Source organism: Artemia sp. Qi Xiang Cuo, chromosome 6, assembly GCF_049724085.1.
Source record: "Artemia sp. Qi Xiang Cuo chromosome 6, ASM4972408v1, whole genome shotgun sequence".
Taxonomy (NCBI): domain Eukaryota; kingdom Metazoa; phylum Arthropoda; class Branchiopoda; order Anostraca; family Artemiidae; genus Artemia; species Artemia sp. Qi Xiang Cuo.
Genome location: NC_142799.1, coordinates 31,424,655 through 31,450,477, shown reverse-complemented (window position 1 = coordinate 31,450,477; position 25,823 = coordinate 31,424,655). Strand labels below are relative to the sequence as shown.

At 35.6% G+C, this 25,823-nt stretch overlaps 1 protein-coding gene across 2 annotated transcripts in view; it reads left to right on the top strand.

Moving 5' to 3' along the window:
* Hk (potassium voltage-gated channel subfamily A regulatory beta subunit hyperkinetic) overlaps window positions 1-25,823 on the top strand; it is a 193,292-nt gene that overhangs the window by 117,298 nt on the left and 50,171 nt on the right. For both annotated transcript variants that reach the window (XM_089090152.1, XM_089090153.1), the window contains one exon: window positions 24,448-24,686. In XM_089090152.1, the coding sequence (XP_088946278.1) occupies window positions 24,448-24,686 (239 nt within the window). The remainder of the gene's footprint in view (window positions 1-24,447; window positions 24,687-25,823) is intronic.

Here is a 25,823-nt window from a genome sequence, read left to right as displayed (position 1 = left end):
GGGTCGATACGATCACCCCTCAGAAAAAACAAACAAAAAAACAAATAAACACGTATCCGTGATCTTTCTTCTGGCTAAAAATACAAAATTCCATAGTTTTACAGATAGGAGCTTGAAACCTGTACAGTAGGGTTATCTGATACGCTGAATCCAATGGTGCGATTTTCATCGAGATCACTTGACTTTTAGAGGCTTGTTTCCCCTTTTTTTCGAAAATCAGGAAAATATTCTCAGGCTCGTAATATTTGGTGGGTAGGATAAAACTTAATGAAATTTATATATTTGAAATCAGCATAAAAAGCCGATTCTTTTGATATAGACCTAGCCATTGGTATCAAAATTCCGTTTTTTAGAGTTTCGGTTACTATTGAGCCGGGTCGCTCCTTACTTACAGTTCGTTACCATGAAATTTAAAGTTCTACTGCCCTTTTTAAGAACGGGGGAGGGAAGTGGGAAGCCTTCACTTTGTTCAAATCTTAAGTTATCAGTGGTTTATTCCCGATTTCGTATATTTTTCATGGAGCTCGTCTGTTTTGCGTTTTTTTTCTGAATTTTCGCCTCTCCGGTCAAAATTACTTCCACCAAAATATATCATTATGCAAGCATTTGATTTTTAAAAAGATATTTTGCCCATTCACATGACGCTTCATCGTTTGCTAAATATCTGAGAACAAATGCGGTTCAATATTTGTTAAGTTTTTCTCGATAGCCTATAAATTTTCAACTTATAAACAGATTTTTAGTTATCTATTCTTGTGCAATACTTGTCTTTTCGTATGCATCTTAAAAAAAAAAAATCAATTCAATGGCCCTTGTGTTTCAGGATTCTTAAATAATTGGAAAAAAAGAGTAAAACTTTTGTGAAACGAGCGAGATATTGAGGAGGGGCGTCCCCCCTTATGTACGTAATAATTTCTATTCGTTTCAAATTTTAGTGTTGAACAAATATGCTTTTTTGCATTTAATTCTCTAAGGTAAGCATTACACAAAACACATGTTTAAATTAGAATTGTTTACAAAAATCGTGGCAATGTCTTAGATAAGCCTAAATCAGCAGTGACAGGATAAGTTCTGTTACAACTTATCAGGACGCCAGTGAAATAACCCACCTGGATCATCTTACCTTGAATCTTTGATTTTAAGGTGAAACTTTATGTGAAAAAACGTGCCACCTTCTCATCCTTGGGTTATAAAAATACATTTGCTGTTCTTTAGGATGTCGTTATTTGAGACAAATTTGATTATTGAGGGATAATATTATTTGATTTTTAGTCTAGCCCTCTATTTTTAGTATTTTTAAAGTCCCAATTTGATGTTTAGAACATTCCAAGCAGTTGAATTGTATTGAATCACCTAGTGATTATCGTCGATGTATTCCACTGAAGTTATCTATATACTGAGCGATTTTAAAGCATCCCATGATTAGATTTTATCTGTTATTTTGGACATGAATACTGCTTATCCTTAAATTTAGCACAGTTAAAAAAAAAAAAAAAAAAAAAAAAAAAAAAAAAAAAAAAAAAAAACCTGGTTCAAAACTTTGAAATTTTGAGGAGGATATGTGTTCTTTCATGTGTCATTCCTTATGAATAATGAGAGAAATTTTGGATTTTTAACCACAAGAACAAATTGATACCAATACACAGGGTACACGGTAGAGTCAATTCACAAACATGAAGGAGAGAAGCCATAGTGTATCTTTCGGAATCTAGGGGCGGTAATTTCGGTCTTTTCTTCAGTTTCTTCAATGAAGAAATTTTTCAATGAAGAAATTTTTCATGAAAAATACCCAAATACAATATTTTGTAGAACGAAGGTGGTACATTCCCTTTGCCCCTCCCCCAATTGACGTCCCTGAGCGTTAAATGCAGTTCTATAAAGTTGTATAGTGGATATTTAATGTAGGTCTTGAGGATTTTGATTATTTAATTCTTATTATTTAATCAAGCTAGCAATGGTGCAAGAACCTCTGCACTATATACTTAGAATAATATCATAGAAAATATTTTATTCTGAACTATATTTAACCTTCAAATTACAAGATGAGTAAAGAGGATTCAAAGTTATTAGGTTGGATACTTCCAAAAATATGCCCTATTAAGTTATAAAATGTAAAGGGCTCTATTATATAGGACCTTTTAATAATTGATAAACTAATCAACTAGCACGCATGTTCTTTTCCGCTCAAAAAAAGCTGAATTTATTACTTATTAACGAAAAGGGACGAGAACTGGGAGAAACTTTTCCCTTCAGAACACAGGGCCTTTGGGCATGTTACCATCGATTTGCTGTAATAAATGAAACACGTAAATTAATTTATATGCAGCAAAAGCTATTTTCCAGTGTTTATGACCTGTCCTGCCCTTGGCTATTTTCTTCATGATAGCAATGGCTTTTGATGTTTCGCTCGAAAGTGGGCGGTTGTGAAAGAATTCAGCTAATCCAGTTTATTTTCTGTTGGAATGTCAATTAAGGAAAAGCCATCTTCTGTTTTTCTCTATAACTTTTCAGCATTAAAAAAAAACAGGAAAATTAATCATACTTCGGTTTTAATTTTTTAATATATAATGTCTCATGGTCACTGGCAACTATGCGAAATTACCGATTTTCAACAGATTGCTTTTACTGTGTATTCTGTGATAGAAAATCCTTTTATATGGAGCTATATCTCAAGTCTTCACCAAAGTCAATGTGATATTTATAAAGAATCCTTGGGCTAGGGAGGGTGTCTTCTTCTTCTTCGAGGTAATTGATGCTCGTTTTAGGCTTTAGTATCGCTCTTACCTTATATTTTATAAAGTTTCTTTAGTAATTTTGAAACTTGCTATTCCCTAAAAGAAAACAAACAGCGTCATTCCCATAACCAAAATACAGTGATTGTTTGCTTTTGGCGGCAAAATTACGCACCGTAGATGTGTTTAAGATATGCCTATACAATAATGGGACTGAAGCTGTAAATTTTTTATGTTTAGGTTTCAAGTCTAAGTTATAAAATTCTATCACTTAGTACCAGATTTTTCCATTTTGAAAATAATATGTTAGGCTATATTATTGTGGTGGCTGATGTTTACCCCCTCTGGATATTATCCCCCCTCCTCCCAAAAAAATCCCCCGGAAAATAACCTTCCCCGCGGGGAAAATACCCCTCCACGGGAAATACTCCCCGCAGAAATTTCCCCCTCCCTCCCGTGGAAAATCACCCCCAGAAAATCCCCCGCCGTGGAAAATAAGGCTTTCCAAGTTTGAGAATTTTATTTGAGTTTTAATTTTTTAATTTCCGTTGGGGGAAGGACTTTTGGTACTTGTGTATTATTTGCCACTCACTGAAGTTTACGCTTTGTAAAATTCGAGAACACACCGTTTTTTTTTTTCGTTAGTTTCTTCGTTACTTTAGAAATAAATTTGGGCTATAGATTTGCACATTATGGCGGGGGGTGAAGTATTGCTGGTCTGCATGCAAAATGAGTTTAGTAAAAATATTCTGCATATTAGATAGATACATAGATAGATAAGTGTATTTTAAAGCCAAATATACGGCCATGAACACAGTAAAATAACATAAATGAATGGCACAAATAACATAAACTTTGATCAGCGATCATCATAAAACATTTAAATGAAACGCTACATTAACCTAATAATAGTTCTTAATACTTGGAAAAACGCTCATTGAAAAAAAAATTAGCGCTTGGAAAAAACACTTAAATATGTACTTTATACTGGGATTTTTTTTTTATTTAACAAAATTTCCAGATACCTCGCCATTCTTCTGTAGTTTTTTAGTGGCAATATACCTAGAAAGAATTGTTTTCTGGCTTCAAACTATCCAAATACTTTACCCCCCCCCCCTATGTGAAAATATATAGACCAAATTATATATTTCCCATATATTATGTCACTTGTTTTTGTCTTGTCTCCCGCTAAGCTGAAAAAACTAACGAAAAAACCGGTTTTGTTCTCTAGTTTTACACAGCGTGAACTTGAGTTAGTTGCCCATAATACACAAGTACCAAAACTCCTTCCCCCAACGGAAATTAAAAAATAAAACTCAAATAAATTTCTCAAATTTTGAAAACTTTCTTTTCCACAGGGGGGGGGGGGTTACCAGAGGGTAAAGTATTTGGACAGTTTGAAGTCAGAAAACAATTCTTTCTAGGTATATGGCCACAAAAAAATTACAGAAGAATAGCGAGGTATCTTGAAATTTTTTTAACTAACTAAAAAAAAAATCACAGTATAAAATAAATGTAATGTTTCATTTAAGTGTTTTTTCCAAGTGTTAAGTGTTTTTTTTTTCAGAGTTTTTCCAAGTAGCCTACTAAGTACTATTATTAAGTTAATGTATTGTTTTATTTAAGTTTTTAATGATGATCGCTGATCAAAGCTTATGTTATTTGTGCCTATCATTTGTGTTATTTTACTGTGTTCATGGCCGTATATTTGGCTTTAAACTACACCTATTTATCTATCTATCTAATATGCAGAATAATTTTACAAACCGCATTTTGCATGCAGACCCACTGTACTTTACCTCCCTTCCCCTAATGAGCAAATCTATAGCCCAAATTTATTTCTAAAGTAACGAAGAAACTAACGAAAACACCGGTGTGTTCTCGAATTTAACACAGCGTAAACTTGAGTGTGTGGCAAAATTCCTTCCCTCTACGGAAATGAAAAAAATAAAATTTAAATAAAATTTCCAAATTTGGAAAGCCTTGTTTTCCGCGAGGGATATTTTATGGGAGGGGGGGGGTATTTTCCGCGGGAGGGGGTATTTCCCGCGTTGGGTATTTTCTGGAAGGTATTTTCCGCGTAGGGTATTTTCTGGGAGGTATTTTCTGGCGGGGGGGATTTTCCGCGGGGGTGTTTTCGGGGGGTTCCGGCGGGGTTCTTTTCGGGGGTAATCGCCGGGGGAGTAATCACCATAGGGGAGGAGAGGGGGGGTGTAAACACCTAGAACCCTTATTATAACACCACAAACGGTACTCCCCCCTTTCTGACCACGCACAGGGTGGAATAGGGGTACTAAATAGTGGAATTTTTCATTTCCAATGTCATTTCAGTGCCCTAGAACTTGAATTAATTGGAAACAACCTTTCAATTATATATTTTTAGTATGTTTTACATTATTATGATACCAGAAATGTTATTTTTACCTCATCCGACCTCACCTGGGGTGGAAATGGGGTACTAAGTGATGGAATCCTGGTTGTCATTTTTGGCTTCCCTAGACTCAAGTGAATAAGAAACGACCTTTCAATCAACAAAGTACTGCAAAAATTAAGATTATGATTTTTCCTCCCCCTCTGACTTTGCTTGGGGGGAAATGTACTAAGCGATGGAATTTTAATGTCCATTTCTAATGTCAACTTTAGTATAGTCCAAGGTCCTATTTCTATGGGGCCCCCGTACCAAACAGGTTTTTCTGGTAATTCTATTTTACTGGTCATTACACTCTTTCTTTGTCAAGGGATTTACGCAATTTCAAAGTTCAATGTCTTTTTTTAGTGATAAATCAAAACCAGCATGTCTTGTTTCGCTGCTATGCAATTATTTTTTGTATATATTCAGGTTTCAAATTAGATTCTTCAACAGTTCTGAATAGTTTATTCAACTTAACACAAGTGACATTTTTTGTAAACATTTACATAGAAAATGGATAATTCTAAGCAATTTCTGGTGAGTAAAAATTTTCTCATTATTATAATAAAAAGAAATTGTCTTGTCATTAAGTTAAGGAAGAAATTCTTTCCTTACACTAGAACTAAGGGTACTTATGCACTTGAAAGCCTATTGTTTTTAGGAGCTGAAACCTCTAAATAGTTCTCTTATAGGCTGAAATTTACGGTGCGATTTTTATCAAGATCAGTGGGCCTTTTTAGAGATGTTTTTGAAAAAAGTGCTTAGCTTTCGATCGTTAATTTGGGATTAGAATAAAATGTTAATTCTTTTAATGTATTAATTGTTACAAAAGCTTCCTTTTTATCAAGATCAGCGGCTTTTTTTTAGGGATGTTTTTGAAAATACTTCCAGGCCAGTCTGCATTTACGGTTATTTTTATCAAGATCAGTTAACCTTTTTAGGGATGTTTTTGAAAAAGTGCTTAGCTCTCGATCGGTAATTTGGGGTTAGAATAAAATGTTAATTCTTTTAATGTATTAATTGTTACAAAAGCTTCCTTTTTAGAGTTTCGGTTTGTTCCTTACTTATAGTTCGCTACCATGTACTGCTGGAAAATGTATTTCAGTGATATTTTTAGATCATAGTAGCCTAATGATGCTTTTAGTCTTTAGAAGAAGAACCAAAACAATTTAGAATCTATTACGACTTCTTTCGTCTTCGATAAGTGCGTGGATAAAAATTCTAATTGGCATTTTTTGTTTTTAATTCACAAAATGGTTGGTTTAAGTTTTCTTTTACAAGATACTCAAGCAGGAAGGATGAGGTACATAGACAGGGAGTAGGGCTCGCCTAATGATGCTTTTAGTCTTTAGAAGAAGAACCAAAACAATTTTGAATCTATTACGACTTCTTTCGTCTTCGATAAGTGCGTGGATAAAAATTCTAATTGACATCTTTTGTTTTTAATTCACAAAATGGTTGGTTTAAGTTTTCTTTTAAAAGATACTCAGACAGGAAGGATGGGGTACATAGATAGGGAGTAGGGCTCGCCTAATGATGATTTTAGTCTTTAGAAGAAGAACCAAAACAATTTAGAATCTATGCTGCTTACCTTAGTTTAAGAACTGAAAATCATTCTAAAAAATCTAAATTTGTAACAATGATTATTTTATTTTGATAATAAAGGAAAATATAAATATTTATTTAATTGAAAAAAAAAATGTTTTACACTACTTTAAATGCTTAACATAAACTGAATTATTTTCCAAACCAAAAATATATTTTTTTTTTCATGCTAAATTTTACCCTTTTTTTTTCAAGTAAGCGGATACGTGCAATAACTCCCCTTCTGAAAAGAAAGCAAGATATAGAGAAGTTATATTAATGCAAGTTGCAAGACCTTCAATTATCAAATATGACGGTATAACTAAACGTGACCTGAACCATCCATCGAGCACCCAGCTTATAGTGACACAGACTTCTAATCCCAGTGTTAGCTCCATAAAGTTAAGAGGAAGTTGAAGAGAGACTGGACTGCTTCATATAATACCTCAGTCCATCCTACTGAAGATTGTGTGCTTGAACCCCTTCAAGTTTTGCCAAAGAGTTCAGATATAGAAGCCTAGTGAGAATTTGTAAGTATATACATAATTTTTTTTCTATCCCTATTTTCAAAAATATGGTAAATTTTCTCAGGCGCATAGCTTTTGATGAGTAAAACTTAAAATTTGTTTCTAAAAACTATTTCATTAACCAAATTAGCGGTATATAAAGGAATACTTATCACGCATTTCTATAACAAAAAAAAACCTTACCTTGTAACTTCTAAGCAATATGAATACTAATTAAATATTTCAAATATTCATTTTAGGCAAAAAACTAAATTTTTGAAAAAAAAAAAATGATTTGCTATTTAACAGTTTGACAGCACTATTAAAATAATATTTTGGCGCTAAACCATTTGCGTGCATCTACTACTTATTAGATATCCCATAGCTTTTTAATCTGCTGTGAATTCTAAGTGGGCTTCTTGCAAAGTGGGTTTTAAATAACAGGATGTCTATCTTCGATAAGCAATTAGCCCAGGAAAAAAGGTTTTTCAATAGTTTCCAAATATGTCATCACAGCGATGTCAAGAAATATTATTTGGGGCAAACCCTTTTTTGGTCAATTCATTGAAACACTTAGGTGTTTTCGAGAAAGAATTTGAGGCTGTTATATTTAAACAGTGCTTAGAAGTCCGATACCCTCAACTCGGAAAGGATATCGATCTTCCTACCTCAAAGGAAGCTCCCGGGTCCGAAGGTTCCTCCCCGGGAGGGGTTCGGGGGAGGGGGGGGCTCTAAAAAGGACCATCCAACATTTTAATTGACAAATTTTTTTAACTAAAAAAAAATGGTTATTTTACATAAAAAATAAAAAACTTTTTTTTCTACAGATTAAAAATATAGCACCACCAGCGACACTATTGAGTGATGAAGTGAAACACTTAGGTGTTTTCGAGAAAGAATTTGAGGCTGTTCTATTTGAACAGTGGTGTGAAGTCTGATCCCCCCACCTCGAACGGGTCGATCCGCCGACCTCGAAGGAAGTTCTCGGGTCCCCCGGGGTCTCCCCGGGAGGGGTTGGGGGGGGGGGGGAGTGGTGGGGGGCGCTGCCTCTCGCACCAGGAGTCCGAGAAGCGCCATAGGGATGTACTGCGGGCCAGGAATGTGCCACAGGATGCATTGCAGGGATTTACCGCGGGGATGCGCCGCGAAAAAAAAACATTGCTTGATAAAAAAGAAAAAAAGAAAAGTGTGTTATAATTGTGATAAAACTTTCGTCAAAAAAAAAAAACTTTCGTCAAAAAAAAAAACTTAATCCATTCATTTTCTAGTTTCAGGAGGAAGCTGTGAAAACTTCTGCCTTCCCTGGTCCAGGACTGACTAGTATTATGGGTAATTACCCCCTCTCGCCAGATGTTAGTGAAGGTACGTTATTTGATATCCCCCTGGATTTTCAATTTACAGCTGAAGAAATGGACAGTCTTATTCAAATTGTTGGCCCTAATTTTTCCGGGGACGTTTTTAACGATAACTTTACTATTAGTAAATTGAGCCTGAACAAACAGGACATGAAAATAGTGCTACGTCCCCGGAATTGCCTAATTTTTATCTGTTAGAATCTGTACTAAACCATTTGCAAACATACAGGGTAGATTTTAGCCTTCCCTAGGAAAACGCGAGCATTATTTTAACTGATCCTGTGAAAGTTCTCCATAGTTATATCGACAGAATTCGAGCACTTATTGAGATTCAGATCCAGAATTGGGGAGGTCGAGGGGGAATTAAAGCATCGGTGAATCAAAAAGTGTATTTACAGAAGGGGACATCCGGGGACGTGTTTTATTTTAATTTTTCGACAGGCAGCCAGACTTTATAACCAGGTCTAGACTATCTTGAATAAAACTTTTTAAAAAGGGCGAGTAAACTAATTTAAACGTTGGATAAATTTACTGCGCGAGGGAGTGGGTCAACAGATTTATACATTGAACGTATGGATCTGAATCTCAGTAGATTTAAAAAAAAACTTTAGTTTAAAGGGTGGGAGGGGTATAGGAATAAAATGCCACCCGGATTTGTCAGCTACCAAAGGAGTTCAAGCTTTCTATTTTGACACAAGACTACAATGCTTTAAGTATTCGTTTTTAGAAGCAGCCCATACGACATTAAAAAAAGAATCAACAATGAAAAATCTTGGCAAACGCACACAACGGTGGAAAAAATTTCCCTAAAGAAAATTTTGTGTGTTTAGCGGGAAGATCGCCGGTGTCCTTTAAATAAATAAGCATTTTCGAGAAAGAAAATGAAAATGTTGGGGTGGGGGTGGTTGTTCTCCAGTATGACACTGAATTTGTAGATGGGGGGAAAAAACCAAATAAAAAAGGAGTTTTGTACTCAGTGAGGACACCGATGGTGGAAAATGTTTAAAATTTTGTATGGGTTATTTACCAACCTCCCAAAGATGTAAATTCTTATGGTCATTTTTTCCCTGTTACTGCGATAAGTGGACTCCTCTTTCAAGGCAAGAAAAAAGGAGAACGTTTCTATTGCCCCATGTGCCTTTCCCCATTTAGATCTGAGCGAACATTCTCGGATCACATGGGGCATTGCAAAATTCATGGAAATCAACGAATTGAAATGCCGGTAGAAGGCAAAGACACTTTACAATTTAAAAATTTTCAAAATTTCCTTCTACAATCTGATAAAGTTTCTTTGGATTGTGAAACAAGACTGGTTGAGGTATCAGACTCATCAAGGACCAATATAGTCAAGGGACACAAACTAGTTGCGTGTTTCTATGCGCACGCCCGTCGCGACACCAATAATAAAATGAAATTGGAAGAGTTTTTTTACTATGGACGAGGAGGGCAGTATGGAAGTTATTGGTTTCTTTAAAAAAAACGACAAACAAGGCAATTTCACGATTACGTCATACCAATTATCCAATGACATTGGCGGATAAAGAACAACTGGCGCTGGAAAAGGGGACAATTTGCTGGGTGTGTAGGGGTGCCCTTGCCCAAAAAGACGCGTTGCAGGACCACAATCACCCTATTGACCCCAATTCAACGGGAAAAAGTAACTGTTGAGGGTGGGCTCACAATTCGCGTAATTTAAAAATTAAACAACAAGTTTTTTACCGGTTTTATACATAACTCTAACTATGATCTGAAGTATGTGCTACCTTCATTGGCTCATCTTCAAAAAAATGGAATAATGGATGATGATGCAAGGTTGATAGATAACCTTACGTACAAAATCAAGCCTAAATCATTCGAAGAGTTGCTCGTTTTGGAATTTATGTGGAAATTTGTTGAAGCCAACGTTGAGTACATGAATTAAATTTGCTTTTTAGATTCCTACAGTTTTTTCCCCAAATAATTGAGTGAATTAATTCAATTGCAGAAAAACGATGACGGTTGCAATGCTTTTCCCCTTCTCAATCAACAATTTCCAAATGATTTATATGATTTAAAAAAGGTCAAGGGCATCTCTCCTTATGATTATTATTTTTCCATATCGAGATTCGTCGAGGAAACTATTCCTTGTATTGAATCGTTTTACGAGCCTTCACGATCGTAGTTGCACCCCCGAAGAATACAGTTTTGCTAAAAAAGTTTGGATAGAGGGAGGGTTTAAAAATGGGTTTGACTATTGCAAGCTGTATTTTTCGAGTGACGTGTTAAGTTTGTTAGACATTATATGTAAAAATACGGATAAAATGTATGGGGAGTTTAATCTTGATTTGGCGTCTTATTTTTCTCTACCTCATCTAGTCATGGACCTCATCCTGAAAATTAGTGGGGAAATAATTGGGCTAGTTATTAACATTGATCAGCATCTGTTCATCGAGAGGTCAATGAGAGGGGGTTTTGTTTTTCACGGGGACCGTATCTTGGAAACCGATCCAACAGGAGAGAAGACGGGGACAAAATCGAATGCAGTTTTCCTCGATATGAATTCTCTCTACCCCTCAGCCATGTCCTATTACGCACTACCTTGCGGCGACTATAAATGGCTCAATGACCCTCAAGTTCTCCGTTTCTCAAAAATTAACAGTGTTGATGAGAATGGACCGGTGGGATGGTTTTTTGAAATTGACGGAGAGATACAAGTCGAGCTTCACGATTCAGTAAAGGATTTTGTTTTCCCGTGTATCAATAGACCTGGGACTAAGTAATCTTCGAGTCGTCGCAATAGGAGTTTAGTCGAGGTGGGCAGATTGCAGTGGGCGACTTCAAAACCAAAACTTATTGCCGACCTTCTGAAGAAAAAAACAGTTGTGAACAAATTATAGTTAAAATTTATTTTTAGAAATTGTTTAAAATTCACAAAGGTTAACCGAGGATTCGAGTTTAGTCAAAAGCCCGATTTGAAAATGTTTTTTGACACTTTTGTCAGCAAACGTTCTGCAGCACAGACAAAAGCCGAAAAAGAAATTTATAGACTCATTTTGAATTCTGCTTTCGGCAAAATGCGTGAGAGTGTTCGCAATAGGAATCGTTGTGACGTTGTGACCGATCCAGAACAATGCGCTCGAATTATTGCCGATCCCAATTACACTTCCTTTACAATCATTGGCCCGGACATGGTACTTTTGAATAGGAACAAAGACGCATTGTCCTGAATAAAAATATTGCAGCAGGCAGTGCTATCTTGGAGATCTCAAAAAAGCTCAAGTTGGAATTCTACTACAATGTTGCTAGGGTACAGTGGCCGGAAAAAGGGCAAGTAGAGGTCTGCTATGGTGACACGGATTGTCTACTGCTCAAAGTAAAAACATCAAATCTAACTGATGATTTGGCGTATGGTGAAATTATCAGCTCACGGATGGACTACACCAATTGGAGCGGTGGTCTTTACCCTGAGCTAGTAAAACGTCGGGCACCCAATCAGCTTTTATTTTTTAAATCTGAAACGGGTAGCGACTTTATTTCCCGTGGTATGTTTGTAGGTCCGAAGGTATACTTTATGCAGACATAAGACGAGGAAATCAAGAAACGTTGCAAAGGAGTACCCACGTGCTATGTGGACAAGAATTTCGACCTGGACATTTTTTGGAATTATATTGTTGAAAATGCAATTCCACGAGCCAAATTGTTGGCAATTCGTTCATTGAACTATAGGAACTATAATGTAAATGTAGAGCAAATAGCCATGAGTACCATCTCCGACAAGGTCTATGTTTGTCAAGATGGTGTGACCACCCTCCCCCTTGGAAAATATTTAACTTCAGACCGGATCGAATTTATTGCCCACAGGGAAAGTCTCGGTTTAAATAAAGTCCTTTAAATAATTTCCTAAAAAAAAACCTTTTGGGGGGGGGGGCCTCGCGGCCTTTGGGGGGGGGGGGCCTCGCGGCCCGGGGGGGGGCCGGCCGCCGCCAGCGCGGGGGGCGCTCCGTCACCAAAGTTATCTTTTTTTTGGACTTAGAGTAGATTTTTTTTTCAAGTGCCATCTCTCTCTAATTTAAGGTTTTTTTTCTCTATAAATAAACAAAAAAAAAATGTTTTTTCTCTCTGTACCTATGTAAATGTTGTTGTATTTTTTTTAAAATAAATTTAAAAAAGTGTATTTTTTCAAGTGCTCTCTCTCTCTCTAATTTAATGTTTTTTCTCTCTATAAATAAACAAAAAAAAGTGTTTTTTCTCTCTGTGCACCCATGTAAATGTTGTGGTATTTCTTATTATAAATAAATTTAAAAAAAGTGTATCTTTTTTTCAATGTATTGCTACTTTTTATGTGCATTTAATAAAAGAAAAAAATATGATTATTTATTCGTCTTTGTCTTTGTCTTCTTGAATAACAGAGTAGTAGTAGTAGTAGGGGAAAATTATTTAGTCATTAGACAATTAGAGTCTACAGTTAGTTGTCCAGGTGAACTTTTTAAAGGAACATGTATCAATTTAAAACGCCATTCAGATCATTTCTGTGTGGGCCCTCAATGTCGGGCAAAACAACACTCTTAACTAAAATAATTAAAAATTGTGATAAAATGTTTGCGGAAAAGCCGAAAAAAATCTACTATTGCTATAGTATTTGGCAGGAGTCATGCACTAAAATAAAAGCAATTGCTGCCGCCACCATGAGATTGATGCAGATACAGTTAACACAGGGACTTGATGTTTTCAACATTATTGAACCAAACTCTTGGCTGATCATTGACTATCTGGCTGAATCTATTAAACAATGGTCTAAGCAAATGCTGCAATTGTTCACAGTTTTCTATCATAATGAAAAGATTTCCGTTACTCTAGTTCTAAACAATCTTGTGCATAAGAGCAAATGTATGTAAAAACTTGCTTTGAAATGCACCTACTATATCATCTACAGAGTTGTTCGTGATTCTATCTCACTAATAACCCTCAATAAACAAATCTATCCAGGTGCCCCTAAATTTCTGCTCTCAGCATACAATCAGGCAACTAATAAACCCCACGGCTATATCCTATTGGATCTTAATCAAAATACATCCGAGGATTTGGTTGCAGTTAAATATATTTTCGACAATGAAATTACAGTATATCTCCCTGTGAACACAAAAAAGACCTATTAGTCTCTATCATGACACTGAAGAAACTACTTGAAAATAGACATTTGTTTTCAGTTCTAAGCACTTCAAAACCTCCGCTTATAAAAGTAATACTCAAACATGGTATTGACAATGATTTCATTAATCTAATATCTGAACTTTGTCTAAATTTGACCGAGGATAATGTTCAATTGCCATAAGTAGCTAAGCAACAGGCAAGGCAACATCGTTCTCTTGTACTTACATTGGCCTCTAAAAAGAAAAGAAAGAATTTTAAAAGGAAACGACTTCTCCTGGCGGGCGGTAGCTTTTTCACACTTTTACTGCCAATAATTGCAGGACTTGTAAACAGTTTTCTCTAGATGGCAAAACCCTATAAATTGACTCCAATAGAACTCGCTCTCTCACCCGTCGAACACTTTGAGGACAATCTGATTAAATTCCTCGACAATGAAACTATTGAGGATGATAAAAAACTGATTTTACTTCAAGATGCACTTCGCCGAGTGGACAAACACTATCGATCAAAGCCCACTGCTGCTGATCCCAAAAAGAATCATCTTCTCAAGAGTCTACTGCTGCTGGAACACAATTAAAGAAGGAGGAATTGGATTCATTTTTATTTAAATTTTTAAATATAAGGCCCAACTAATTTCTTAAAAAAATTACACGACTCCTAATCTATCTCTTGGAAAGTGATCAAATTCAAGTTGAGAGCAATGGGGAAAGGATTATAATTCAGGGCAATAGATATGATCTACTTGATTTAATGTATGACATGGTTACAAATCGTAAAGGACTATTATCATTTGACACTCATCTATACAACTTTCTAAATACACTTCACCAAAAGTCTTATTGTCAATATACAAATTTAAAAAAAAATAGATGAACGTGCATTATCATCATCAACATTGAAATGTGAACTTGAAGAAGAAGAAGAAGAAGATTTTAAATCAATTTTGGAAAATACTAGCACACCACTGATAGCTAGACAAAAGCGAAGACGTATCAAGTTAACGTCACCACCACCAGTAGCAAGTATACAAAAGGGTAGCGGACGTTACACAACGTGTTTACGTTCAAAATGGCTGAAGTTCTGAAAGGTGTTTATGAAAATATTGGCGAGGCGTGTAGTTTAAGTTCCCACACAACTCTTTCCTAAGTCACGGGTGTTCGCACTAAAATTTTACAAGACTTTCTACAAAATGAACCAAGTTACACTCTGCATAGAAATCATAGACTTAGTGTCAATCAATATCAGTAAACTAAAGCCTTGTATATGTTGCATATAATGTGGGTATATCTCTTGGCTCTAGATGAAATTCTATGACATCACAATACGCCACGAAGGTACATTCTACATGAAATGATTGTTTAAGTTCGCTTAGCATGTGCCTATTAGTTGCAATCAAAGAAAAGCGTTGAAGTTGATCATGTCGTTGAATACGTTCTCGAACAGGATTCGTATAAAAAAAATTCAAACGGATCGCGGTAGTGAATTTGTTAATCCTCATGTTGCAAAAGTACTAGAGAAATATAGTACACTGCTCTATCATAGTCACAGTCCTATAAAGGCTGCATGGGCCGAACGATTGATAAGAACTATTCGACTTTTAATTTCAAGATATTGTACATTGAAAATACGCCGGTTTTTATTCATGATCTAGATAAAATCATGTTGATTTATAATCAACGACATCATCAATCATTGTCCAACTCTTCAACAACGGAAGTTTATCATTTTGATCATAATACAATTGACACCTTTCTTAAACAATATTCCAATGAATAAAAAGTCAAGAAGAAGAAAAATTAATTCAATGTTGGCGATATGGTTCGAATTAATAGAACAAGTAATGTTTTTGAAAAGGGGAATTACTTGTGGTCCACTGAAATTTTTAAAGTGGCAAAAATCCTAGACACTAAACCCATAACTTATCGCCTGCGTGATACCAAAGATGAAGAGATTTTCGGCGGCTTTTATGACTATGAATTGCAAAAAGTTAAAAATGCTAGTGAAATCTATCAAATTGAAAAAAATATTAAAGACACGTACTCGCAGGGGTAAGAAACAGTTACTTGTTCGCTGGATAGGATACAACTCTGATTTTGATTCTTGGATCGTTGTTGAAAATATTGACAATGCCCAATGATTTTTATGTAACATTAATGTCCAACGTTTCCGATCCTCTCTACAATGACTTGAATTTGACAAGTGATTTTTGGACAAAATTATTCCCTGCCATCAAATTTGACGGTGCGTATGAAGTGGCTCTTGTCGATTGTATTCTCAAAAATACCTTTGACATTCAGAGAAAGGTTTGTGAATATAAAATAAAAATTAGACCCCATGATTGCCCACTCATAAGCAATCAATATGATGATTGGCTAGTCGTTAATGATTGAGAAAAAATTTAAATTGTCAATTCATTTGAATATCCATATTTTGTATTACCTTACGAGGAACACACCTATATGATTGATTTATGTCATACTATCAATAATAGAATTTCTGCCCGTAAAAAAGGAGCTTTTCATTTCAACTATTCAAAGGAGGAGGAGAAGATCTATATTAGTTCACCTATTGCCAATGAAAAGATTATTCTCAATGATAACTTAAAAAATGTTCGTGGCTTTAAGCTCAATATAACCAATGTTAGAAGTGCTGGGAACACTAATTTCATTTTTGCTGACTACCCGCCTGGCTTCTCTCTGGACGCTTGTATATTTGTATATGCTTTATTTGAGGAAAGCTCTCGGGTTGGTAACTCAAATGTTCCCCTCCGATGAGTTCTTGAACAAAAAACCACTCAAGAACATGTTCATCCCTAAAATAAAAAGCATCTTCAGTATAGTCCAGTAAACTCTTCCTATTGGAAACTCTGTCAGTTAACCCTAGGAACCGAATTGGGTGATTCTCTAGCACTTTCAAAAGGCTTAGAAGTGATTAGATATCATTTCTGACCCATTTTCAACCACAGTACAATCACCTAAAAAATGAACAATAGAAGAATGTCATTTGTCTGTTCCGATATTGACTGTTATGTTGGTGTTTTGAGTCCACGTCAAATAGGCAATGGATTGGACTACTACAAGGGGCGTACTACCATGTCTGGCTATGGTCTTGGTAGCTGGTTTGCTAGGCTATTTCGTTCTGCACTACCCCTTGCCAGAAAATATCTTGTACCTGCTGCATCAAATTTTGCTGCCTCCACACTACAGGACTGGGGGTCGGGCAAGAATTTCAAGGAGTGTTAAGGAAAATATTAGATCTTCAGCAAGAGCCGTTGGTGAACAATTAAAATCTCGACAAAATGGGGAGGGATTGAAAAGTATGCGTTCGCGTCATTCACTCATCAGTCTCCACCCAGGCAGGAAGCAAAGGACATCAACAAGGACTTTGAGAAATAAAAGAACGAAGGCCAATAAGCAGCAGAAGAAGAAAAAGAAAAAGATTGTTAGATCAAAGAAGGATTTCTTCTCTTAAGATGACTTATCTCCCCCACAAGGAATCATTTACATCAATCAGTTCCTCATTGAATCTATTCAATGCTGAAAATATTGATGTCAGTGTCAAGTATGGCTACTATGAACAATTTCACCCCCAACAACCCCTCTCTGAAAACATAGACTTTCAAATATTTTAAGATGAATACTATTTAATTGACTTGTCATCAACATTTATTGATTTAAATTTTGTTGTGAAAAAAAGGTATGAGAATAAAACTCCAAATGCCAGTGATGGTATCTCCTATGAAAACTGTATTCTACACAACCTATTCAAGCAAATTAATGTATTTGTTAATGGAAAATTGGTGAGCACTAGCAATAATTTATCAAACTACGCAAGCTACATACAATTTATGATGATGACGCCAAAGACGTACAAGGAGATGAGAGGACAATCATTGGGCTATGAATATCGATCAGGTGTTGATACTGACGGTGAGTTGACTACTGCAGTGACCCAGGAGTATCATCTAGTTGGAAAATTAAATCATGAGATATTCAATATATCCCAATGGTTACCCCCCAATGTCAGGATTGAAATATAGTTACAGATGGCCCCATCGAATTTCATTTTGAAATAAACACTTCCTGCAGCACCCGATGCAAATGTCGTTATCACATCGGCAATTCTCCACGTCCGAAAACAACAAGTTATGAGCTCTATTGCATTGGCAGTGGAAAAGCTAAGAGCCAATGGTAACAACATTAAACTTATTGTCCCTCATACAATCACCAATCAACGTCATATTGCCACCGGCTCTCGTAGCTATAGCGGTTCATCATTTATCTATAGTGAAATCCCATCAAAATTGGCATTGGCCTTTGTGAAGAGTGGCATTGCCGTTGAATCCTGGACTGAATCTCCCCACGATTGTAATTTTTTCGGTCTATCTAGCCTCGTGTGCAAAGTGAATGGTATTCCACTGTACACTCAATCATTTGACAAAAAATCCTATAGAACTCTGTACGAGTTGACCATGCAATCCCTAGATCATGACTCTCAACTATTTGAAAATGGAATAACCGATTCAATGTTTTCAAAAAATCATGGGGTTATTGTTTCGGATTTGTCAGGCACGCAAGATATGACCATAGTACGAACAGGGAATGTACGTTTAGAGTGAAAATTTGCCAATGCTCTGACTGAGAGTATCACGCTAATATCACTGAGTCAATATGAAACCTATTGGGAAATCACGCCCGACGGCAGTGTTCTACTAGACCTAGCACCATGAAAATAAACCAAATAATCAACGTATTTAATATGGATCCATACATGTCCCAGTAAAAGTCCTATTGCATACCCTCGGACTTCATTGATAAAATTCTAAGTGTGAACAACACCCTAATCATTGTTAATAGCAGTACATCAACTTTGAAGACCGGTCATTGGCTATGCATCTTTCAAACAGCAAAGAATATTGAATTTTTTGATCCTCTTGGCCTATCGTATAAATTCTACCCTCCATACATCAGCAACTTTATTGAAAGCAGAGGAAAAACCATTATTCAAAATCAACGAAGAGTACAGGATTTAACGACTAAGACATGTGGCTTTCATGCACTACTCTTTTTCATGTTCAGATGTCGTGGCTACACCTACAAGCAGTTTATCAACATCTACGTTGACGTACCTCGATTGAAAGACTTTTTAGAGGAGAATATACTTACAAGTTTATTTGATATTTATTTTAGTGCCCTATGAATAAAATTTTCTAAAAATGTATCTGAAATTGTTTATTAATAAAAAAAAATATATACATGATAAAACGACTTTTCTACTCTTTAGATTTCATCCACTACTAGGTATTTGTCGACAACAACTAGTGCAGGTATATTATCTGAATTCACAGTGTACTGATCCTGATTTAGTGCAATGTCAGGGTCACATTTTCTACATTAGAGTGTGACTTCACTCTTGTTATACCTCTTTGTATAGTCAATGATACTATTCTCATTTATTCTATAGAATTCACATGTTTCAATTTGCTTATTTGAAGCAATTTCACAAACAGTGTCCTCAAGTGTCGAATCACATTCCGTCACAGCCAAATAAAAATCAGTGGGCTTATAATCATAGCACCCAGTGTCTTCACAACGATGAAGTAGAAACCATATTCTTTTGTTGTTCCAGCAGTTGAATCGTTGACCCGGGTCCTCCTCCCAGAACAATCTAAAACCACGACGATACCAATCTCGTACCAGTAAACTAAAATCACGGTTAGGATTCTTTCCAATCATACCGGGATATGTACTCTCCCACTGCTTACATTTATCATAATGACAATTGGAGCATAGGTGACCTCTAGGATGAGAGTCACACACCTCTTCAAGACAGGAATTACAACCTTTAATTTGCACAGCATATCCTCTATGCAATTTACGCGGGTTTCATAATCTACACTTTTCATCATACTCCTCAATCATTGTGCAATTCTCAAATGATGACCAGCTGCCCAGTGAGTACATACATAACGGACATGTATGGAACATTCAATTATGTTTTGACACTCTCACTACCACAATGAAACTGAGCTAGCAACAAAAAAAAAATTGTCTGACAGAGAGAGAGAGGAGTAAATCATCCTTGAGCACCATCTTTCTTATGAAAAAAGGTCCTAAATTTCTAAAAACTAATGTTTAAAAGCATATCCACAATATCATTTTGTCGTGTCGTGATCAATATATCAATAAATTGTGTAAATGCATTTGGACCACGATATAGAAGGTTCATACAATACTCTAATGATGGAGAATCAGTTTTCATTATTTCGACAAGTATTCTTCGAAAAAATATTTTACTTTGAATAGACGACTCTAGAAATTCATCGTCTATACTTAAACATTTGTTAATAAGAAATATATTCCTCATGAATCGATCTTTCTCGAAACAATCCATTTTTTTTTTTTTAGTCCTAAATCTCTCATGATATACTTCAGACTGAACAGAATTTATTTTTTAGACTATAAAAAATATACGCTTGTCTAATATAGAAAGAAAAAAATACCATTGATTTAGAAACAGTTTTATTGATCATAATTAGAATAATAATAATCACTGATGCATTTTGTTCTCATCAATATATTTCGATAGGACATCTAATGCTGACCGAAGTTTATTTATATGGAGAATATTTACTTTTCCAGCAAAACACAGCTGCTCCTCCTGCTTAAATTTGCTTAATGATATCACGTATCTCGCATACATAGTGTCCCATTCAAGACATAGTCTACAACCAGCAGTTATTTCCACAGCTACATTAGGTACTCGTATATCGTTGCTGCTGCTGCTGTCGGTTCCATCATTAATCTCCAATAATGTAAATGCACCACTCATTTTTTTTCTCCACTAATATCCTTGCAAATAAAAAACTATTCTCTTTGAATTCAATTCTCTTACTAATATGAATTTTAAAGAAAACTATTCCTTTTATTTAAATCCTAATCACCAATCAAGTTGTACTCGTTCCTCTTGGCAAAGGTGTAATGACCCTGTAGAATACAACTACTAGAAAAACCTGTTTGGTACGGGGGCCCCTTAGAAATGGTACCTTGGACTATACTAACTTTGGTCTCCCCGGACTCAAATTAATAGAAACCAACCTCTAAATATAGAAAATACTGGATAAATTTAAATTCGAGGCCTCCCCCACTTTCCCCTCTTTTACCTAAAAAGGGGTTTATCTAAATGGCCAATTATGGCCAATTTTGGATTTGTAATTAAGTGAATTTTTCTAACTTTTTGTGTCAAAAAACATTTCTGTTGTTCAAATGCTAGGCAAAACCGTGTTTTTACCGGACTTTACAGTAACTGATAAAACAGTGTATGAACATCACGTTCATGCTGTACATGTTGCATTGGGGCCACATTTGGATCTTTCATGAGTAGCTTAGAGTGCTTCATATTTCGCTAAAGTTTACTCTTTACGCTAAAGTTTTTTATTGTTTAAAAAAAATAGAGCTGTGAGAATGTCAAACTTTAGCGTAAAGAGCAAGGCGTTGAGGAGGGGACAACCCCTTTCATATACGAAATAATTTCTGTTCGTTTTAAGTTTTAATGTCGCTCCTTACTTTCAGTTTAAAAAACTTGTTTTTTTAATTTAATCTCCAACACAAGCAATAATCGACTTTGATGCGGTATATAAAAACAAATATGCGTCTGAAAAATTATATCCAATATAAAATGCTTGTATTGTTTTTTCACTTTAGGAAATTAAAGAAAATGTGGTACTTGGGCATTATATGGGCATTTCTAAAAAGTCAAGTTTGGTTAATGCTAATAAGATAAAATAAAATAAAACGAATATATAATAGTATATAAACAAATTTGGGCTATATATTTGCACATTAGGGGGGGGGATAAAGAAGTTGCATATATTAAATACGTAACCTAACCTAACCAAGGTGCCCCCCCCTAAACCCCAAAAAAACAATAGTTTATTTATCGTATACGCAATGAAAACCACGCTATGCATTCCATTACTTTATAGCGGTGTCTTGAATTAACCCGTCAAAACGGGTTTTTCGTGACTGGTTTCCTTGTAACTGCCCATATAATGCCCAAGTACCAAAAATGTTGAAAAAGTGAGTGTTCTTTAGTATTTTCACTGCCCTCCTTTACGATTTCTTAATACTGTCAATAATGTTGTCAGCACACAGGCGAGTCGTTGATAAAATAAACAAATAATTTCCCGCCTCCATTACATTCTTTATTACCTCAAAGGACAGAAGCCATTTGCCATTATCTCAAAGATTCAAATGGACATAAAATGTAAACATTGGAAAGGAGTTTTTTAAAGAAACGTAAGAAAAGCTAATTTAGATTAAATAAAGCGAACAATTCAATTTTAATGCATGAGCCGAAGGTCCTAACAGCATCAATGACACCATCAAGGAAATGAGGCGTAGGAACCAGATACACCTGAAAGATAAAAGTACTGAGTTTTGTTAATATAGAACGTAACTTTTGATGAGTAGGACTAAACTTGATGAAACTTATATATTTGAAATCAGCATAAAAATATGATTCTTTTGATGTATCTATTAGTATCATAATTTCGTTTTTTAAAGTTTCGGTTACTATTGAGCCGGTTCGCTCATTACTTACAGTTCGTTCCAACGAACTGTTTGAAACGGAAAAAAACAGTCTATTGAGGATTAATCGAGAAACAAGCGACCTGCTGTGGAACAGCAAGACGAGTGGCATCACTATTTGGCAAAACCTCTTGACCCTACAGGTGGTCAATACTAGTGGACACAAAACATGTAGAAGCAGTTTTACCAATGAGAATCAGACCGAGCGTCAGAATTAGAAATGTAATTTCCGAAAATTAGTGAGTTTCTTAGAAGCACCAAATCCGCTCAAAACAAGAGCACTTATGAGATAGAACTTGGAAGTTAAGCTGTATTTGATCTTTCAGCTCAGTGAAACAGTTAGAAAATGACTGCCCTGATTTGAGTCTTACAGTCACGAAGATGAAATACATTGAAAAGCAGAAGAAGTCAGTAATGAGTATCCTTAGGTACTATTTCCTATGATAGATAACAGAAATGTTTCTATTTGAATGCCACCAAAGGATGAAAGGTACCGTGGCAATTCCATGGAGCTCTCTCCTTGTCTACAAACCCAGAAACTAGCCTGGAAGCATCTACAAGTGTACCGTCATTAGCCAACATCTCGTTGGCTATGAGACTGTCTAAGGCCTTCTCATGCCTAATTCAGAAAAAGTGTCTACTATATTTCTTTTATTTGGTGGATTCCACAGACTCATGAGCCACGTGAAAGTTGTGGACTCCCTTGGATGGTTAAGGACTTGACAAAATCATTGTTTCAAAAGGATTTCTTCCAGAAGGCGCTACAAAATAAAGTCCTTTCTGGCAAGGATCTGTATTAACCTCTTTCCTCAAAAGTTTTGTGTGTGTAGGAATGAACACTTTTTGGCGGGGGGGGGGAGGGCACTTGAAACATCGCTAGATGAGACCAGAGTTGTCATAGAGAACACTATACACAAAAACTTGAAACAGTAGCTGAAACTATCGAGTTATTTCTAAGGGTTGCGGGCAATGACTCATATGGAGGTTCTCATGAAGCTGGAAGAGCGCTTGAAGATTTTATTTCTTTTTAAAATTCAGGACTTTTATTATTTATTACTATAAAAAAGGGCCTCTTTTGTTATTATTCTACTGTCTTACAGAAAATTTTGCTCTTTTTATTTTGCTTCATTTCGTTTCAATCGTAAATGGAAAGGCAAAGTCGTCTAAGAAACTGTGAATTTTTTGCACTTGGTCATATCCAAAGGAAAGCTAATAATGAGTCCCAACTGTATTTCTATGGCAACTTATCTATCACCTGTTTCAAACTTATGTTTAAAATTGTTTTTAACTGCCTGATCCAGAAATTTTTGCTGTCCTACTCATTTGTGAATATGTGAGGGAATTCTAAGCTTGTTGGTGGTTCAGACTGGTACTTTTGGTTGGCATAACCCAATCATATTATTACCATATTATAACCAATATTATTACTGGTCAATATTTTATTGGATTATTAATTGGAAAAGAATATTATTATTATTGGAAAAGAATTATTATTTGTTTTCCAAGATTATTATTGGAAAAGAATACTCTGAGGGAAATGGAAGAATGGAGTCATCTGCTCCGAATGGTAATACTTTTGTGCCTGCATTAAGACCACAATCTCGTGGCCTAGCCACCAAACCTGGCTTGAAATGCAGAAACACAGGTATAGTTAAAAAAATATAACTCCCTCAAAATATTGAATTTTCACCATCGATGATACACCATGATGTTATTTTTTTTCTTGGTTTACAGACATTGGCTCCTAAGAGTCGTAAGGTTATTTAATCTTTTCAGCTCCAAATGTATATCAGGAAGTGAAGTTTTTCAAAATCTAGACTGTACCTTGGTAGTCTAGAAACTAATAAAAGGATCCCCTTTGGAACTGACTTTTTCTTTCTGTTCAAGTTTCCTTAACCTTTATTTATTCTCTAATCTGGTAATCTGGATTAGTTATTTTAAAATTAATCTCTGTTTTTGTTATTCAGTTAAAACAAGAACCGTAATTAATTGAGATGGTAACTTTGTGCTCTAGAATTGATAGTATTAGCTATAGTATCCATTCAGAGACCTAATGGCTACATAAGGATGAGCATTACTGCTTTATCTTATTTAAGCTTAACTTGAAGAGATGTGAGTCCCTAATAGTAGATTAAATTGTAGATGCAGAGCACCAATTGCAAGTCTTGACGGATTGGAAGACATTCCATCAAACCCATCCTCTGGTCAAGATTTTGGGAAAGAAAACTCTGAGGCAAACGGAAGAATGGAGACACCTGTCCCTAATGGTCATACTTTTGTGCCTGCATTAAGACCACAATCTCGTGGTCTAGCCCCCACACCTGGTTTGAAATACAGAAATCTAGGAAAGAGTGGTCTACGCGTTTCTAATCTAGGACTAGGTAAGTGCACTGGCGCTATGCAATTTCCCCACTCATACCATTGCACCAAAAACAAAAGGAAGTATCTTACATGTTGTTTGAAAACGAGTTAGAAAGTGAGAAGGAAAGAAATAGACAGTACGGAAAGCGCGGCCCACCGATCCAAAACTAACGAAGGTATGGGATTTCATTACGCTTTTGAATATTATTTTGGCTGTTTTAAAAGGTGTTTTTTTAATTATTTATTAATGTACTTAGTTTTATTCAAAAGGCTCCCTTGTTTCTTAATTCTTGATAGTTTTCACAGAGCTAACACCAAAGCACTCTTTTTTGAACTAGTACTTCACCTACTTTTATACTCAAACAACATGATAATCGATAAAACAAAAATTGGTGCTTTGGTACTTAGGTCGGTCGGGCCTCTACGGATCTAAAGTCAGGGCAGCAACTTGCTAATTTGAGACCCAAAAAATATAAAATATCTAAGATCGGGCAAGCCGAATCGTTGTTTTCCATTTTGGTAATTTTTCCAGAATGGTGAATATTTTAGGAAAGATAACTTAATCCTGTAGGCACCAATGGGATCATTTTTGTGAAAATACAAAAAGGAGTCAAAAATACAGATCGTTTAAAGCCAGGAGCAAACATTTCTTTTTTTTAAAGTAATAACCCAGTCCTCTCCCACCAAGAGCCAGAAATGTAAAGCCATAAGAACAAGACTTTCATGCATGCTATGAAATATCTGCAGCTTATCTGGCTGAGGAAAAACGAAAAAAAATCACCCTCCCCCATGACCTACATTAAAAAAAAATTGTAAGAACTGAGATTCCGTTTATTGGACTTTCTAGTTCGGACACTTTTGGGTCTTGAAATTTCGAGACTTCTACCCCATTTTAGACGGTAAAGAGAACCAGCTCCGGTACTGAAAACCCGATTTTAGTAAGAACCAATGACAAGGGTCATAAATGGAATCATAAGGTCTGCTGCTCTCACGTCTGGGTCCTTTTACTAAGGAAGAAATATCAATGGTTGGAACGTTGAATGATCAAGGCTTTTTATTTGCTAAGTGAGAATTTTGTTCTTTTTTGTCTTCTTTGTTTTTTAAAGAAGCCTTGCCTTAAATTTAGACCTTTAGTGCGTTTTTCTTGCTGATAATTT